General features: G+C 39.3%; 1 protein-coding gene across 1 annotated transcript in view; it reads left to right on the top strand.

The window, feature by feature from the left end:
• The first annotated feature begins 403 nt into the window (after positions 1–403).
• LOC114031498 (solute carrier family 22 member 2-like) overlaps positions 404–19,050 on the top strand; it is a 42,675-nt gene continuing 24,028 nt past the window's right edge. Inside the window, exons 1-4 of the mRNA XM_027846597.1 lie at positions 404–814; positions 2,039–2,142; positions 11,553–11,707; positions 16,465–16,633. Coding sequence (XP_027702398.1) covers positions 404–814; positions 2,039–2,142; positions 11,553–11,707; positions 16,465–16,633 — 839 coding nt within the window. The remainder of the gene's footprint in view (positions 815–2,038; positions 2,143–11,552; positions 11,708–16,464; positions 16,634–19,050) is intronic.

The following is a 19,050-nucleotide window of genomic DNA, read 5'->3' as shown; positions in this document are numbered from 1 at the left end:
TATTTGATTCCTGGGCACTCAGTTTTCCTGAGATAGAATGAATGGATCTGGGATCTATGAAGGTGCTCAGATTACTCACCTGTGTTATACAGAGGAATAATTGTTTGGTGTGTTTGTATTAAGTAGCGATAAACAAGCCACCAATGATATTACAACAAACACATTCAGCCCGATTGGCTTCCCAACAATCACTGAACACACATCTCCCTGAAACAAAGCGCCCAGTTGGAAGTGGCTCTCACAAAGTAAAGGTCTAGATGAAAGGCTGGTCAATTTGTAAAGTAAATGAACTGTCACCCTTTGACTTTTGGTCAAAAGTTTTGCAGAGCTCTAAACAGCCTGTCAGCAAAATTTTCGAGCAGTGCTGAGAAGACCAGCGGGACTAGCATTGCCTCCAGGAATAATGCCCACTGTAGATGACATTCTAGAGCACATTGGGGAATTTAACTTCTTCCAGAAACAAACCTTTTTTATTTTGTCCCTAATTTCTGCCACCTTCACCCCCATCTATGTGGGGATTGTTTTCCTGGGCTTCACCCCAGATCACCGCTGCCTGAACCCTGGAGTTTCAGAGCTAAGCAAACGATGTGGCTGGAGTTTGGAAGAGGAGCTGAATTACACAGTGCCAGGCCTGGGGTTACCAGGAGACGCTTTTATCAGCCAGTGCCGGAGATATGACGTGGACTGGAATCAGACAGCCCTCAGCTGCACGGACCCTTTTGCCAATTTTACCAGCAACGGGAGCCACATCCCTCTTACCACCTGTCAGGATGGCTGGGTATACGACACTCCAGGCTCCTCCATTGTCACTGAGGTAAGTCTTAGCCAATTCCTCAAGAGCTTGCTAAATGAGACACATGGACTGTGTGTTGGACGTAAATATATTCAATTCCTGGGCACTCAATTCACTGAAGTACAATGAATACATCTGGGCTATGTGAAGGTGCTCAAATTACTCACCTGTGATATACAGAGGAATAATTGTTTGGTGTGCTTGTATTGAGTTGTGACAAATTAGTTATGAACGATACTACAACAAATGCATTGAGCCCAATTAGCTTGTTTGGGACATTTCCAAGAGTCATTGAACACACATCTCCCTAGAACAAAGTGCCTAGTTGGAAGTAGCTCTCACGGAGTTAAGGTAAATAAAAGGCTAGAAATGGAACCAAATGACCGATGATGTGTTTTCTTAAGATAAAAGCTAACAGCTCATCTTTTTTTTTTTTTTGGAGAGGCAATCAGAGTTAAGTAAATTGCCCAGGGTCACATAGCTAGTCTGAGGCCAGATTTGAACTCAGGTCCTCCTGACTCCAGGGCTAATGGCTCATCTTGATGCACCTAGACGTATTTGTTTCTGGAACCCAGGCACTCTGGAACAGCTTTAATTGTTAGAAAATATTTTTCTTGACATCTTTGCAACTTCTACAAGTTGATTCTAGTTCTACCCAATAGGATCCAACAGAACATGTCAAATCCCGTTTTTGTACAACAATCCTTAAAATATTTGAAGTTAACTTTCAAATCTCCCTATGAGCTTGCTGACCTCACAAGGTCCTTTCAATTCAAAGATTCTACCATACTCTTATGCTTTAAGCTGCTGGCTATTGTGTTGATATCGTGCAGACTTGCTGGATAAGTCACATATCTCTATCACATTCAAAGACAAATTCAAGATAATTTCCTTATCTTGAAAAAGATATAGGTTGGATTAGATGGATTCTAAGGTCGTTTCCACCTCTGAGGCTCTGATCCCTGAAGATAGAATGTGACTGTTACATAGAAATAACCAGGCAAATAAAACTAACCAAAAACAGTTGCTAGAGCAGGTTTCAATTGCAAATTTCCAGTTGTCTTAAGAAAAGCGTGAAGAAAGAAAGCCTCTAGTTTATTGCCTTTAAGCCATACCAATTCAAATTCACAAATGTTGAGTACACACTTGCTATAAGTTCAGCACTATATGAAATGCTCAATCCCTCTAGTATTAGTGGTGAGATTTCTTTTTCATTGTCTTCTAACTTAAGATGTATCTCTGCAGTTTAACCTGGTATGTGCCAATTCATGGAAACTGGACCTGTTTCAATCGATTGTGAATGTCGGATTTTTTATTGGCTCTGTGGGCATCGGTTACATAGCAGACAGGTATGTCTTCAATACCATAGGATTTAAATATGCATTCTGAAATAGAACCTCTTAAGAAGAATTGATGGTCCTGTTCTTTTGGAGAAACTGAATCTATGATTTCATTGGTGTAAGGAATTCTTTGGGAAAAAACTCCTCTGAAACTCACCATCTTCCATTATAAGTCTAAAAATACGCAAGTGAGTGATCTGCAACACTGGGGTTGAGTGACTTGCCCAGGGTCACACAGTCAGTGTCTGAATCAGAGTTAGGACTTGAACTTAACCCATGTTGGATAAGGGTGATTCTCTATTCATTAAAGATTCTTTTGGACTTTTTTGTGGTTCTCTTGGATTTCCAAGGGCCCCATTGAGTTAGGAAGGAGGAAATAAAGACAAGCGAAAAAAAAGAAAAGAAAAAACATTCACTATACCAAACATTTTTATTTTTGTCTTTATGTCTACTCCTTGGATTTCATGTTTTCCCTGAGTACGTAGTAGTCTAACTACAAAATCATGGCCAAGTAAAAACACTTCACATTTTCCTGAGTTTAACACATTCCTTTTATAGCAAAGCATAGTGGAAATAGCATTAATCATTGAGTCAGAAGACCTAGATCAAATCCCATTTCTGATTCTTTGAGGATGTTCAACACTGGGGAGGTCAATTAAAGTCTCAGAGCTAAGCTTTTGCAACTGTAAAGTGGAGTTGATAACATTTGTACTACCTTTCCTACCAGGTTGTTGTGAGATAAATATTTTATAAGTTTTTAGGTGCTAGGTCAATGTAAGTTATTATAAGCAAAGTTATCTTCCCTTAATTGTCTTGAGAATAATAACAGATATCTCTCCTAGAAGAGTGGGGGCAAAGAGAGTTGTGTTTTAAGCATTAGGGAGCTCTTCCTGCCATGGCTTTATTCCTTTTCACCAGCTCGCTAGCCTCCATGGTTCTTCCCCTCTCTCTACTCAACTTTCCACCCAGATAGCTTGGACCCACTCATAGCCTCTAATAGACTCCCTGGGCATCCAAAGTGGCCCTGTGGGCCAGATTCACATTGGATATGTGATAGAATCTAGGTTAAAGAGTGAGAGGAAAACATTCTCTGCCTCCTCTAGGAAAACTAAGAATCTGATTATCATAATTTCAACATCAGTCTGGAAGGTATGAAAAGGTCCCCCCTCAGAAGAGAAGCAAAATGAATGGTACTATTAGGCAGGATCCCACAGGCTCTAATGACCTTTTGGATCTAAGAGAGCAGGCTATAAACGGAAGAGAGCATTATTTCCCTCTTCAATTATGTATCATCTTGGAACTATAGGATAATGGTGATGGAAGTATACTGGCAGCAAGGAGGTTGGGTCAGCCATTTCTTTCTATCTTTCTTTCTCTTTCTTTCTTTTCTTCTTCTTCTTCTTCTTTTTCTTCTTCTTCTTTTGCATATTCCAAGTGGAATAGCACACAGAATTTTGTTTCATATATCCACAAAATTTTCATATGATCATATTTTCAAAGGGTGCCTGTTTTGACCAAGATTCTTAGTTCATGAGTGTGCTTGCATTTCTAAAACATTTCGTGCTGTCCTCATGTTGCCCTCTGACCCCATGTACTGCCCTCACCTGACTCTGTCCTTCCCAGAAGCATCAGAGTATTTGCCTGGTTTCCCATTCCCTATTGTAAAAGGTAATCTTACAGCACAATTCCTGCCGAAATATTCACAGGTGACAGGGCTTAATGTGTTACTTCCCTCAGAGATACTTACAATTTAACAGAGGACTGACTAAAAAGGAACCAACATGGTGAGGAAGAGCGGGAGGTAATTTTAGCAAAGAGCATTCATATCACGTCATAATAGTATTGCCTGTGTGCCCATTCTGGCTCTGTTCACTCGGGTGTTCAAAGAAGATAGTGAATTATATATGACTTTTAATCTTAAGGGATAATAGAAGACAAATTTGGAAGGTCATTACAAGGTCATTACCTCCTGCATCATTAGGGACCCATTAACATTTCAAGATCCAGAATCCAACAATGAGAGTCTGGGCTTCCAACGGCCTATTCACCAATTAATTAATTTCTTGCTTGCTAACAGACAAGGCCAGTCTCACAACTACCTCCCCCCTACTTCTCTATCAGCAAAAGGGAAGTGAATGTTAAATCATCAACATGATATGTTCCTGTTTGCCCCTCAGCTTAGTTAATAGACTACTTAGAGGCCATCAGATATAAATGAGTTAACAATTCTCATAACCCATGAATAGTATAGGACAATTTGTATGTTCCTGAACCACAAGCCCAAGCAAATTATCTATTTACATACATAACTTCAGTATGCATTTTTGCTTGAATTCATTTTCTCTCTCCCTCCCTCCCTCTTTCCCTCTGGTGATCTATTACTTATTACACTGTTTGACTCATCATTTTAAACCAGATCTCAACATGGGATCAGAGGCTCCAAGAGTTTGTATGGGGGGAAATACTGCATCTTTATTTTCACCAACCTCTAACTGAAATTTAGCATTTCCTTCCATTATAAATATAAGCAACAAACCACAGTGGTATTAGTTCTCACCAGACTGTCAAAGGGATCCATGACCCACAAAAAGTTAAAAACTCTTGCCTTAAACAATGGCTTATTAGAATAGGAATAAAGACTAGATCGGTGATTTCACCGGTGTAGGAGATGTCCCTGATGAGGAAATTCCCATTACCAATGCGGTTAGCACCTTTTCTGTAACTTCTAGTCTCTTAGATAGATTAAGTAACTGGCCCAAGGTCACTCAGCTAGTCTGTGTCCAAGGTAGGACTTGAATCCAGGTTTTTCCACCTTTGAGCCCAGTGTTCTACCCATTAGACTTTATCTTTAAATTCTCTCCCACCCCATCTCCAGCAGAGTGCGTTACATATAAAGCAGGCCCTTCATAAGCATTTGTTGAATTCAACTAAATTGAATCCTTCCCCTAACAGTTTTGGGAATTCTATTTTCTTTTCTTGTAAACTTCCTAACAAATGCTTGTAGGTCATTTCTATCCCCACTCCATCCCCTTTTCCTGTTTTGGGGAAAGCTGATCTAAAACAGTAGGATTTTTCATGTTCTTTTTTGGTTTTTCATATTCTTTTTGCCACATCTATGCCATTTTCTAACTTAACCAAGTCATACAGTTAAGGCCAATCTGAAGGAATCTGATTTTTATATGACAAAATTTCATGTAAACTCTTTTGTAGAGAAGTTTGCTAGTCTTTCATCCATTTCTCTAAAAGATTAGGATTTCTCTAAAAAAAAGAAATGGGATTATAGAGCCTCCTAGAGCTGGATGAGATCTCAGGTTATGCAGTTCAATATGTGATTCAATCCCCTCATTTTACAGATAAGAAAAGTGAGGCCCAGGAATGTGAAGTGATTTGCTCTAGATCACAACCATTTTCTGGACCTACCTAATACCAACAAAAAAAAAAAGGTGAGAAGTTGTATTCCTGAGTCATAGATTTCTTGCTTTAACTTAATCTATGTTAGTAATGACTCAGACTGTGTTATCAGGGTGAGATCCAGTTGTATTCAACTGATCTGACCCACCTGTGAATGAAATCATCAACAGGTGTGTTTCTCAAGCTTCTCAAAGGCAAGAATGTTAGGATTTGGCACATAGTAGGAGCTTAATAAGTCTTGTTGATTGTGATGAAAGGCCTAATAGCAAATGGTAGGAACAGAAACTGCCCAATAGTAGGAATAGAAACTGCCCATTTAAATGAAAAGGGGCAGCTAGGTGGCACAATGGATAGAGTACTGGCTTGGAGTCTGGAAGACCTGGGTTCAGATCTAGCCTCAGACACTTACTAGTTATGTGACCCTGGGCAAGTCAACTTAAACCTGTCTTCCTCAGTTTCCTCATCTGTAAAATGAGCTGGAGAAGGAAGTAGCAAACCACTCCAGTATCTTTGTCAAGAAAACATCAAAAGGGGTCATTATAAAGAGTTACCATAATGAAAAATGACTAAATTAAAAGTCCTCTGTGTAATTTTCATTTGCACAGTGGGTGGTCTTCTCATTTGCGAAGGAACACTTCTAGACATATGAAGTTAATAAACAGCAGTAATTAGCCCAGCCCAAGGCCCTTTTTTTTTTTATGGAGATGCCCTTAAGTCCAGTTTGTTTTCCTGTTCAGCTCTGTAATTCCATTCCCTAAATCTTTGACCCTAGGTTGAGCAGGGATTAAACTAGGACTCTGGGTTCTGATATTACCTGGCACATAGAAGAGAAGTTTTTGGTTTCAGAAACTCTAAAAGATTGTTATGGAGTTGTAATCTGTGTCTGTAAAGGGAAGTATATTATGAAAAATAGATCATGTCATATCTATTGTATGGAAATGGCTTGAGATTCCTAATGTCAATATGGCCCTTATTATATAATTTAGTTACTTCTCAAGCAAACACAGCACTATAGCAAGACAGGAATGGAGAGTTTATGAAGGTTGAAGAATTCCATCTCAAGTAGAATCATTCAAGGTCACAATGACATGGGGGAACTGCTCCTATCCCTACGTTCCATGCCTTGGAAGGCCTTTATGCCCACCAATGCCAGGCAGTGACTCAGGGAGAGTACAGAAGGAGAAAGCTTTGCCATCTGATAACTCAAACCAAAACAAAACCAAAACAACATAAACTTGGGCTTTTTTTTTCAAGACCAGAACTGTAAGTTCATCCATGTATGGAACTCCCAGTGAGGAAACTCCTTTCACCAAAATAGTTAGTGACAGCTCTGCAAACTTTATTCTTAGAGGTTTGACTGGAAGCACGGAGTCAGTTCATGTCACAGGCCAGACTGGAAACTAGGTCTTCCTGCCTCTGAGCCCAGCTCTCCACCTACTATATCACACTGCCTTTTTTATAATCATAGAAAGAGTCCCCACCTTTCTCCACCACTATGAAGGCAGAGCCAGTCTCCCTTTACGCACATACACCTTGAAGCTGTTTTGTGGCTCTGTTTTTTTTTCCTTTTAAAGTGTCCCTTGCTGTTCATATCTTCCTGAGTTCAAATCTAGCCTCAGATGTTAGCTGTGTGACCCTGCTTGCCTCAGCTTCCTCATCTGCTTGCCTCAGTTTCCTCATCTGTAAAAAGAGCTGGAGAAGGAAATAGCAAACCACTCCAATATATTTGTCAAGAAAACCCCAAATGGGATCACAAAGAGTCAGACACAACTGAAAAATGACAACAATAACTGTTGTTCATGTTACCTTGATTTCATTTCTGGAAGAACATTCAGGATTTAGGGACCTGTAATATGACTTGCCCTAGAAGCCTCAGATCTCTCTTAGTGAGAGTACTTATTTAGGGCCTGGTTCTCAGGACTGGGACAGAATTAAAATTAATTTTACTGTATTAACTGTCCCACAAGGAGTTGGGGCAGGGGCAAATGGTATAAACTAACTAGCAAATGAGCTCATATAAGTAAAGAGCACTATTTAAGTACAAGCTATTATTGAGGAAAAAGATATAATAATTGTGACTACTACTAGACAGTAGAATGGCTGAAGATTTATAACCTACAGATCTTAAAGAATAAAATACAAATCTTTATTTTATGGAAATAATTTAGATATAATTCTTCTTAGAGACAGCAGGATAAACCAGATCACTCTGTCTCAAAGTCTTGATCAGCTTTGGAGTTTTGGGGTTTTTTAATCGGCAACAAATACAAATATTTTAAATATACAAAGAAAAATGGGATTTTATACGAAAACGGGTGAACTACTAAATGAAGTTTTAAAAAGAAATATACTTTATTAAATTTTTCAAGGTCATAACAAAATTCCTCTGTCTGACCTCTTTTTTTGTGTGCGTATGAGGCATTTGGGGTTAAACGACTTGCCCAGGGTCACACATCTATTAAGAGTCAAGTGTCTGGTCTGAGACCAGATTTGAACTCAGGTCCTCCTGACTCCAGGGCTGGTGCTCTACCCATTGTGCCACTTAGCTGCCCCAAGCCTCTTCTTACCTTTCCAATTTTCTTCCACCTTCTTGTAATCCAGTGACACCTTCTTTGCTGTTCCTCACACATAACATTTCATCCTCAGGTTCCAGTCACTTTCACTGGCTGTCTCCCCATGCCTGGAACTCTCTTCCTTCTCATCTCTGCTTCCTGGCTTCCCTAACTTCCTTTAAATATCAGCCAAAGTTCTACCTTCTGCCAGAAGCCCTTCTTCAATCCTTTTTAATCTTAGTGCTTTCCTTCTGAGATAATTTCCAATTTGTGCTGTATATATCTTATTTGTATACAAGTGTTTGTATATTATCACTGTCCCTCCTTCCCCATTAAACTATGAGCTCCTTGAAAGCAAGAACTGTTTTTTTCCTCTTCTTTGGATCTCCAATGCTTAGCACAGTGCCTAGCACAGGGGTGGGGAACCTGCGGCCTCGAGGCCTCTTGTGGCCTTCTAAGTCCTCAAGTGTGGCCCTTTGACTGAATCCAAACTTCATAGAACAAAACCCCTAAATAAGAGGATTTGTTCTGTAAAACTTGGACTCAGTCAAAAGGCCACTACCCAGGAACTAGAGAGCAATAAGTAGCCTCAAGGCCACAGGCCTGGCCTAGCACAGAGTAAGTGCTTAATAAATGTTTATTCCCTTGGTTCAACTATCCCTTTCTGAGTTTCTTTTTGTCTTCTGTTCCTTTAAAAAAAATTTTATTGGTGTGTTTTTGGTCTTATTTTAGCATATTTATCACTGTCTTCTAACTCAGCATCTCCTGCCTGCAAATAGAAGCCTTCTTTTGTAACAAATACACATAGTCTAGCAAAACAAAACAACACATTGGTGATATCTGAAAAGATTTATCTGATTCAGAGAAACATGGAAAGATTTGTATGAACTGATGCAGATTGAAAGGAGCAGAATCAGAACAACCTACATAATGACCATGATAATAATATAAAGAATAAATGGTTCTCTAAAAGTCAGAAGAGGTGTTAGGTTTATTTACACAGTAGGCTGTCCTCTTACTTCCAATAAGCACATGGTTTTTGAGCTCCCATGTTGGTCCAGGCGCTGTGCTCAGTATTTAGAGACATATAGATGGATAGATAGATAGATAGATAGATAGACAGATAGATAGATAGATATACATGTATATACATACATACATACAAACATGCAAGTGTCTATGTACACATGTACAAACACATGCATGTATATATACACATGCAAAGATAAGTAAAAGTAGTCCTTGACCTCAAGAACCCTACTTATAAGCCACTTAGAGAAGAGATAACTCTCTGAAAAGCAAAGTTCCCAGTCTAAGGGGATTGACTGTGTGATATAAAATTGTAGGATATAGAATAAAATTTATAACCCATTTTCTCCCTGGGACAAACATACCACACCATGTTAAAAAATAGCATTGGGAGAGAATCAAGGATGACTGATGTATTTAGGTCTCCATTTTCCCTGAATACTAAAGAATAGAGTTTTGGACTTAGAGTCAGGAAGATGGTTTCAAATTCTCTCTCTGACATCACAAACAAGTCACTTATTCTGTCTTTACCTCAATTTCCTTATCTGTAAAATGGACATAATAGCATCTATATAACAGCCCTACTTTACAGGATTGTTCCAGGGTGCCAATGAGATAATGAATGGACAGTTCTCTGCAAACCAGAAAAGTGCTCAATAAATATTGGCTATTAGTCTTTTCTTTACTAGTGGGTTTAGAGAAAATGGTCTCAGCACAGAACAAATCTTTTTATTAAGGGGGTTTGTTCTGTGAAGTTTGGATTTAGTCAAAGGGCAGCACTTGAGGACCTAGAGGGCCACATGTGGCCTCCAGGTGGCAGGTTCCCTCCCCTTAAGTCGATTCTTGCCCTAATTCACCTTGAGTGCCATAACTCTGACAGACCAATATACACCAGTAGAATATTTCACTTGATAATCTGAAAGAATCAAGTCCCACCCTCATCATATCTGAGAAACTACAGAATCACAGAATCTGCATTAGAAGGGACCTCAGATTTCAACTAGTCATTCCCCAAATCTGAGCAAGAATTCCCCTGCATCTTCCCAGAAAAGTAATCATCAAGTCTTTGCTTTGAAGGCTTCCAGGAATGAGGAATTCACTTTCTCCCATGGGATTTTGCTTTTGAATACTTTTAATTGTTAGCAAGTTCTTTCTGTGTGAAGCTGAAATCTGCCTTTCTCTCCTTCTACTACATTCATTTCTTAAGAAAGAGAGAAAATAACTATAGAAAAAGTTAAGGAGAAAAGTGATACTAAAAACATCACCAGGCTCTTGTACATTGGTTTCCTTACTTCCAAAAAGACAACAGGCCTTCTGTGTCTTGGCAAAGGCTATTTGGGTAAATTGGATTTCTGGAAACTTCATTTTATTTTCAAATATTCCTTGGTATGTGGTAAAGAATGTTTCTGCAGAAAAAATAAAACCATAAAAACTAAATGCTGGGAAATTGTAATGATCAAGCTTTGCCCCTAAAGAAGAAATCCGAAAATACACGTCTTTTTGCAGAGCTGGGGGCCTACGAGTGTGAAACAATACAGATAACAGCAGATATTTTTGATGTTGGTTAGTTTTGCTGAATTTTTCCCCCTCTTTTTTACTCTTTGTCATAAGCAGAAGTGTGCTGGAACCTGCTCAAACCAGAGTGATTGTTAAATTTTAAGTGTACGAATTTACAACTTGGAAATTGGTAAAACTACAATTCCGGACTTGGTTTATTATTTTGTTGATGGTCTAGACTTAAGACAGTGATGGAAAAAATGTTAATACTGTAGTTTAAACTTTTAAAATGTGGCCTACATACAATCGTACCTCCCCCCCCCCCAACCTGTTGTTAAATATTTACCAGCCCACTTCTGATTGGGAGAGATTGGGAGTAAGGCAAGGGGGAAATAAGGGAGAGTGATAAATGTAGGTGATTGAAAAAACAAAAGATGTCAAAAATGTATTTTAAAAACGAAAATCACTTCTAAAAGGGAAAAAAAGACTTTATGTAGCATTGCTCAATTTTCGGGGAGAATTTGGGTCATTAGGTTAGTAATACGGGTTGTGGCTGGTGTTATTGTTCACCTTTTGTTTTTGAAGAGGACCAATAACATCAGGAGGATGATGTCTTGACTTGTAAGTGAATTGGATTTAAGTGAGGCAGCACTGTACAAAGTCATCAGCCTCACTCCTCCAAAGTCATCAAAATCCAGTGGCAAGACAAAGGTCGAGATGGCTGGCAATGGTCCAAGATACAGTGGGTGACTTTGGCCTTTCTAAATTAACGTTTTTCTCAGTATTCGTGGAAAAACTCTTGAATAGATGATATTCATTCAGGAAGTCCCCTGCTTCTTTAAATAATAATTAACCAGCATCATTTCTTAAGCTTCTTCAATATTTTTCATAGCCTAATTCTGCCTTCTCAATGTGTCTGTTTCTTGCCAGGTTTGGTCGTAAGCTGAGCCTTTTAATTACAATTCTCATAACTGGTGTTTCGGGAGTACTCATGGCCCTTTCTCCAAGCTACACCTGGATGTTAATCTTCCGATTTATCCAAGGACTGGTCAGCAAGTCTGGGTGGTTGATAGGCTACATCCTGTGTAAGAATGCATGTGATTACAGCTGTGGGAGTAGGAAAAACATGACCTTCAAAAATAAAACTGGAAGGGTGGGAGGGAGTGTTGGAAGAACCTAAAATGAAGAATGGTTATATCTTGACTGATCACAAAGAAACAAAAATCTTTCTAATTTCTAAATAATTGCTTTTTTCCCACCTGGAAGAAAAATTATTTCTTCCAAGCTCTCTCGACCAATTTCTGTATTCTTTCTATAAAGAAAAATTCCATACACATTGAGGAGGTAAATGAGAGAAAAGATCATCACTCCTTAAGCTTGTCTTGATAAACATCCGTTTTATTATTGAAGCCCTTTGGAATTTTTGTACTTGGTTTCCCAGAGTGTTACATTTGTGAAGAATTTAGCCTACTGTGCCCATTCGAAGAGAAAATAGTAGGAAAACAGGAACCCCTGGCTGTTATTCAACTCTGAACTAGAAGGCTATATTTGTAAATCTCTGTATTTATTTGGCAATGAGTCAAGTGGAGAGAGAGTTTGCCTTGGACACTGGGAGGCAGGTTCAACTCCCATCTCTGACAAATATTGACTTTGCGACCACCTGAACAAGTCATTTAACTTCTCTAAGTGTCCCAGGCAACTCTCTCAAGACTGTAAGTTGTTGAGAAGGTGCCAACCTACATAGGTAGATGGAGTTTCTCACTGGGTACTCCTTATACCAATGAAATCACAGATGCAGTCCCTATCCCTATATTTATTTCTCCACATAAAATATTTTCTGATAAACTCAATTATCCCTCAAATTACAGACAGAGAAACTGAGAACAACAGAATTCAAGATTACATAACCAGCTACTTATAGTGCCAGGAGTAGAAATAATATTTTGTTTGTTGTTCAGTCATTTAGTTGTGTCTGACTCCTTGTGACCTCACAGACCATATTATGCCAGGTCCTTCTATCATTCACTATTATACCGTGCCCTAAAAACTTGGGTCATGTTCACTCTCCAGTCAGAGCAAGAAAAGCTTAAATAGTTGAATCCCAAAAGCAGCAACGTTTTGATTCTTCCAGGAAAATTAAAAAAAAAAAATCCCACTGTCCCAACCTAAGAATTATGTGTTCTCAGAGAGAAAGCCAGCCAGTTTATGAGAATTTACTGCCAATATTAAATTAGAAATTAAGTAAATTTATTTTAGCATTAATTCTTGTGAATTCCCCTCAACATTTCATGCCCCTTAGCTGCATTAAAGTAGTTTCTGCATGGTACAAACTTTTGGATATTACATAATCTTATAAATTACTACAACCTGGAAAAATGAAGTTGGTTAATCCTCCTACAATAGCCCGGTGTGTGTGTGTGTGTGTGTGTGTGTGTGTGTGTGTGTATATATATATATATATACACACACACACACATATATATACATATACATATACACACATAGTATATATTGTATGTGTGCATATGTATATGTGTATATGTGTATGTGTATATGTGTATAGTATATATGTATGTGTATAGTATATGTGTATATATACGTATGTGTGTATATGTATATTGTGTGTATGTGCATACATACACACACATACCTGGTCATATTGATGATGAAAATTGTGCTGAGGAGACCTTGCAAGGTGAAGGGAAGGCATTTGGTTTTGTATTTCATCCTTAATATTGAGGAGCCAGTAGTATAAATTTAAATTTTAAGTTCCCAAGTAAAGTTTCAAAAGAATAACCCCTCCTCTGCCTTCAATCCATCACTTTTTGGAAACACCCATTCTGTGAATGTTGGGAGACAGAAAACTCTCCCTCAAAGGAGAGTTGCCACCATCATCATTCTCATGCCATCATTTATTTTTAAATTCTGTCTATCTAATGGCTTGTTCTCCATTGCACATAAATAAATATGCCCATGTCTCACCTGTCCTGAAAAAACCCTGGCTTGATCCTTCTACCCTTGCAATCTTTATCTCTTATCTCTACTCTTTATCTCTTTTGCCCTTTGTGGCTAAACTCCTTGAAAAGGCTGTCTAGGATAGATGCATCCACTTTCTCTCCTCCGACTCTCTTCTTAACTCACTATACTCTGAATTCTGATTTTATCATTCCACTAAAACCTCTCTCTCCAAAGTAACCAATGATTTCTTGCCAAATCCAATTGCCTTTTCTCAGTCCTCATCCTTCTCCATCTCTCTGCAGCCTTTGACACTTAATGGCCTTCTTCTCCTTGATCCTATCTTCTCTCTAGGTTTTAGGGGCACCCTCTCTCCTGGTTCTCCTCCTACTTATCTGATTACTCCTTCCTAGTATTCTTTGCTGGATCCTTCTCCAGATGAAAGGCTTTAACCATAGGTATCCCTCAGGATTCTGTCCTGAGTCCTCTTCTCCCTCTATTCTACTTCACTTGGCTCAAGCCTGGATTATTGCGATGGCCTGCTGCTGAGTCTGCCTACCACAAGTCTGTGCCCATTTCAATCCATCCTCCATTCAGCCACCAAAATTACTTTCCTAAAGTGCAAGTCCAACTATGTCACCCTCAATAAACTCCAGTGGTTCCTTATTTGCCTCCAGGATCAAATATAAAATGCTCCATTTGGCATTCAAAGCTCTTCATATCCTAACCCCCTCCTACTTTCCAGTCTTTCTGCAACTTACTTCCCTCTCCTCCTCTTCAATTTAGTGACACCGGCCTCCTGGCTGTTCCATGAACAAAATGTGACCCCTCTTGATCCAGTAACCTACTCCCTCATCAACTCTCTCTATTGCCCTCCCTGGCTTCCTGTAAGTCCCAGTTAAAATCCCGTCTTGCTATAGAAGACGTTCCTAACCTCTTTTAATTCTAGTGCCTTTCCTCTCAACTATCTCCTACTTACCCTGTATATACCTTGCTTTGTATGTATTTGCTTGCCCTTTGTCTCCCCCATTAGACTGTGAGCTCTTTAAGGGCAGGGACTGTCTTTTGCCTCTTTTTATATCCCCAGAATTTAGCACAGTGCCTGGCACATAGTATATGCTTAATAAATGTTTCTTGACTGACTGATTAAGATTCCTTAACACAGTAGGGACTTATGGAGATGGTATATTAGTCAAAAAAAAATGAAAACTTCATTTGGGAGATAATTAGAAGTAATTTACCAAAACTTTAATAGTGGAATTTAATTCGGTTTGCAGATGGTTGCATCTTGAAATGTGTTAGAGCGACAAATTTCCAAATTAAAATTAGGTTTTAAAAAAAGTTTCTGTAGCTTATTGAATATCTATCTGGAATAGTTATTTCAGTTTGTTTTTAGTTTTAAGGCCACTATGCCTAATTCCATGTGTAGTGTGGGGTAGTGGATAAATAGCCAGCCTCCAATCCAAGAAGCACTGGGTTCAAACCCTACTTCTATCACATTCTGGCTATGTTACTTTGGTCAAATCACTCAGTCAATGCTAAATGGCTGTCTTAGCCAGGGGTGTGACCTTTTCACTGAATCTAATTTGGGCCTCCCTTGAGGGCCTAGAGAGCCACATGTGGCCTCGATGCAGCAGATTCCCCACCCCTGGGTAAACCTAAAAGCTGTAGAGAAATTCTGCTATCATCTGGTAGGAATTTCCTCATCTAGGAAGTTTTCTATAGACCAATGAAATCACAGGTCTCAGCTCTATCCCTACAGAAACATAAATCTGAACCCCATGGATTTAAATTTTGTATTCCCTTAGACATAGATTTACCTCTGTGGTACTTTCAAAGGAAAAAAAAAAGGAAGGAGGTGAGGGAGATGTGCCAAATATAATCATGGTAAAAGAAATGCTCCACTAATTTAAAAGAACTGCTTTTGAGTACTTAGATACAAACTATGTATATGCTAATTTTTTTTTTTTTAACCAGACCTGTGGATTTTATTCAGGTATAAGGAATTCCCAGTGAGAAATCTTCCTCTTCCAAAACAGAAGAGCATTTGCTTTACAATTTATGAGGGAGTTTCCTAGGGCAGAGGTGTCAAATATAAGTGCCGACAGAGCCTTGGGAGCCCAATGTAATTGGGAAATAGTTAACAGAATAAGTAAAAATACAATAGGACATAGTTAATGTTAATATGTGGTTTTCTAAGTCAATAGTGGCAGCTGAGTGGCCCCTAATTTCTATTTGGGTTTGACACCACAGGTCTAGGGCCACTGGACCCTAAATGGTTTCCACAGGGTTCCACAGTCAGTTAAGTGTTAGGCAGAGTGAACCCAAATGTTTTGGACTCAAACGCCAGCTCTATCCACTAGACAACACTGTGTTTTAATGCTCATTCTAAACTTCCTTATGTATTTAGGCACAACCTTGTTTTTTAGCCTACTGTAAGATATTGCATGTATTTAAAAGTAAGAAAATTAAATTTCTTTACAAAATTTATTTTCTATATTTCAAACTTTTCACTAATTCTGACTTGTGTTCTTGGAACCAGTTCACGGGAATTAGTGAAATGTCACAGTAGTTAGTGGAACAAGGATGATGAAACTGGACAGGGGTGTTCTGGCTCTATGGGGATGGACTAGTTCTGCAGTGGGTTTTCCATTCCCATCAGCCAGAGTTCTAAAGACCCAGCTCCATCATTCCTGTCATTTTAGGAAGAACCTAAATGCCAAAGAACGTCAAAGATTCAAGAGTCTCAAGTGATCTCATAAAGCTCTTAGAAAGGGAAAAATTTAGGGGGTGTTTGGGGAGTTCTATTTCTTTCATTATTAAAATGCGTCAGTGAGCCTTTGTCTCAGATCACCCTGGAAACTGGCCATTTGCTTTTGTTTTCTAGTGACTGAATTTGTCGGCCTGAAGTACCGGAGGACTGTGGGAATTTGTTACCAAATGGCTTTCACCGTGGGCCTCCTGATTCTGGCAGGGATTGCTTATGCTCTACCTTCTTGGAGATGGCTGCAGCTCACAGTTTCCCTGCCCTACTTCTGCTTCTTGCTCTACTATTGGTAAGACCCTCTGGGAATGCAAAGGAGGTCATTTTCATATTTTTCTCATATCATATCTGGTCCATATCATATCATTTCCAGCTCAGGAGCTCTGTGCTAGGAATGTGCTAAGACTATATTCTAATCCTGAGCTGCAGGAAGCCCCATTCCATGCTAGAAGACAAAAAGCATGCTGTTGGCTAATCATTTCCCTTGGGACTCTATGTTCTTTTACACAGTGATTCAAATGTTAGGTGTCTTAAGCTGAATAGCCGTAGCGGCTACGTTGTGGGGGGAGAGGACTGAAAATTGCTCCTAGCGACAGCAGTACAATCATGGTTGTGAACACTCCAGAAAGACTTCCCTCCCTCCTCTAACCACTCAACTATCTCCAATTCCTCTGCTTTTCCCTCCAGCATCTAGAATAGGGATTCTTAATCTGGGGTACACAGACCCCTACCCCCAAGGGATCCATGGATAGATTTCAGGATGTTCATGAACTTGGATGAGAAAAAAATACATTTTCACTTCCTTTATTCATGAATTTTAAAGAAAGTATTTTGAGAAGGAATCCATAGGCTTCACCAGATTGCTAAAGGTGTCCGTGACACATATACAAAGAGGCATGCTCAAGGGTTATCTCTTGAGAAGTTCTTAGAGAGACTCCAGGGGCATCAGATACTATTGGTTGTCCAGAGTAAATAAGGAAAGGAGATGGTAAGATCATCAGCCTAGCTCAGGTATCTTGGTCCCAACACTGGTCTTGATTTTCATAGCAGCTCCCCTGCACATAATTGCCTAACCTAAATTTGATTTTTCCACAACTGTGGGACCCCAGTTGTATATAAAAGAAGGCTCCTGATCATATAAAAAAAAGTAGAAAAATTCAAGCATTTTTCTTAATTAAAGAAAAATTTAGCTGGCCTCTGGAGTCATGAAAGCATGAGTTCAAATGTCACCACTGACACATACTTGGTCTCTAAGTAAGTCACTTAAGCTCCTACTCCCCTGAGGCAATTGCCTAAGACCACAAATTGCCAATATTTATGGATCTGCATCGATAAAGGGAGTGTGTGTGTGTGTGTGTGTGTGCACACTCGTGCTTGCTCACCTGCAAGCTTCCTGATGAAATCAGAGGACCAGGGAGTAACAACTTCAAATATCAGTGAAATAAGGCTGTTTCCCTAAATTTTCTCCACCCACATTTCACAGAGGGCACTGAACATCTGACTGGAATTTTGGCGTTAACACTAGAATTTTCCCCACACTCGGCCACCTGGGCAGTTTTCCATTCGGCATTGCTGGACCACAGTTCAGCGCTGTTTCCACTACAGCACATTCTCACTTCAAGTAGCCTCATTCTTCTCACTGAAACATCTCCTCCAATACTTACCTTTCTTCAGTTCTGCCGCCTTACCACCCTGACAGGCATCCCTATCCTTTGGGTGTGTCTCTCTTTCATATACCCTGGTGAATTAGTGAATCTACCTTCACCCCAGACTTAAATATCTCCTCAGATTCACCCCCAAACACACACAGAAGTTAAAATCAGAGATCTAGACCTGAAAGGGACCTTCAGAGATCATCTATTCCATCTACTGTCATTTTACTTTCAGATAAGGAAACTCAAGCCCAGGAACTTTTAAATGAATCGACCAAGGTCATACAGTAGTAGTTGTGGTTCAGTTGTGTCTGACTCTTCATGACCCTATTTGAAGTTTTCTTGGCAATTATACTGGAGTGTTTGCCATTTCCTTCTCCAGCTCATCTTACAGATGAGGAAACTGAGGCAAATTGGATTAAGTGACTTGTCCAGTATCACACAGCTACTAAATGTCTGAGGCTGAATTTAAACTCAGGTCCTTCAGACTCTAGGCCCCAGTGCTCTATCTACTACAGCATGGAGCTGCCCACATAATGGTAAGCTTCAGAGATACCATCATGCCATTTTTGCCTTCTATTTTCATATTGACATACACTTAATTGAAATTGCTTCACAAATTTATGCAGATCAGATTGTTCCAATGAATCAAGTGGTAAATAGATTTAAGACAGTCACTTGAGTGCTTGCACTTTTGATGGTGAGCAAGTAACCTCATCTTCCCATGAGCTAAGGATGGTATACCACTCAAGAATGTGATGTACTCCTGGATCCCACAGAACATTGTATTAGTAAGGTGAGAGGTTCTTTTGCTTCTGTGGAAAGTGTTCACACTTCAGGATTACAAGGTTCTGTAAGACTTCATACTAGTCTTTTCCTTTTGTTTAGCCTCTCTTCGTACACCTTTTTCCTACTTCCAACTACTCCTAATCCAACTCCCTTGGGTTTTCATCTTTAAAACTAACAAATAAATAAAAAACACTCAAATACGTATGTGTATTTGAGGTACTAAGGTGGAAAGAACACAAAATTTTGAGTCAGAGAACATAGCTATATG

Source organism: Vombatus ursinus, unplaced genomic scaffold (genome assembly GCF_900497805.2).
Source record: "Vombatus ursinus unplaced genomic scaffold, bare-nosed wombat genome assembly UNPS02015175.1, whole genome shotgun sequence".
NCBI lineage: Eukaryota > Metazoa > Chordata > Mammalia > Diprotodontia > Vombatidae > Vombatus > Vombatus ursinus.
This window is presented reverse-complemented; position numbering and strand designations above follow the sequence as displayed.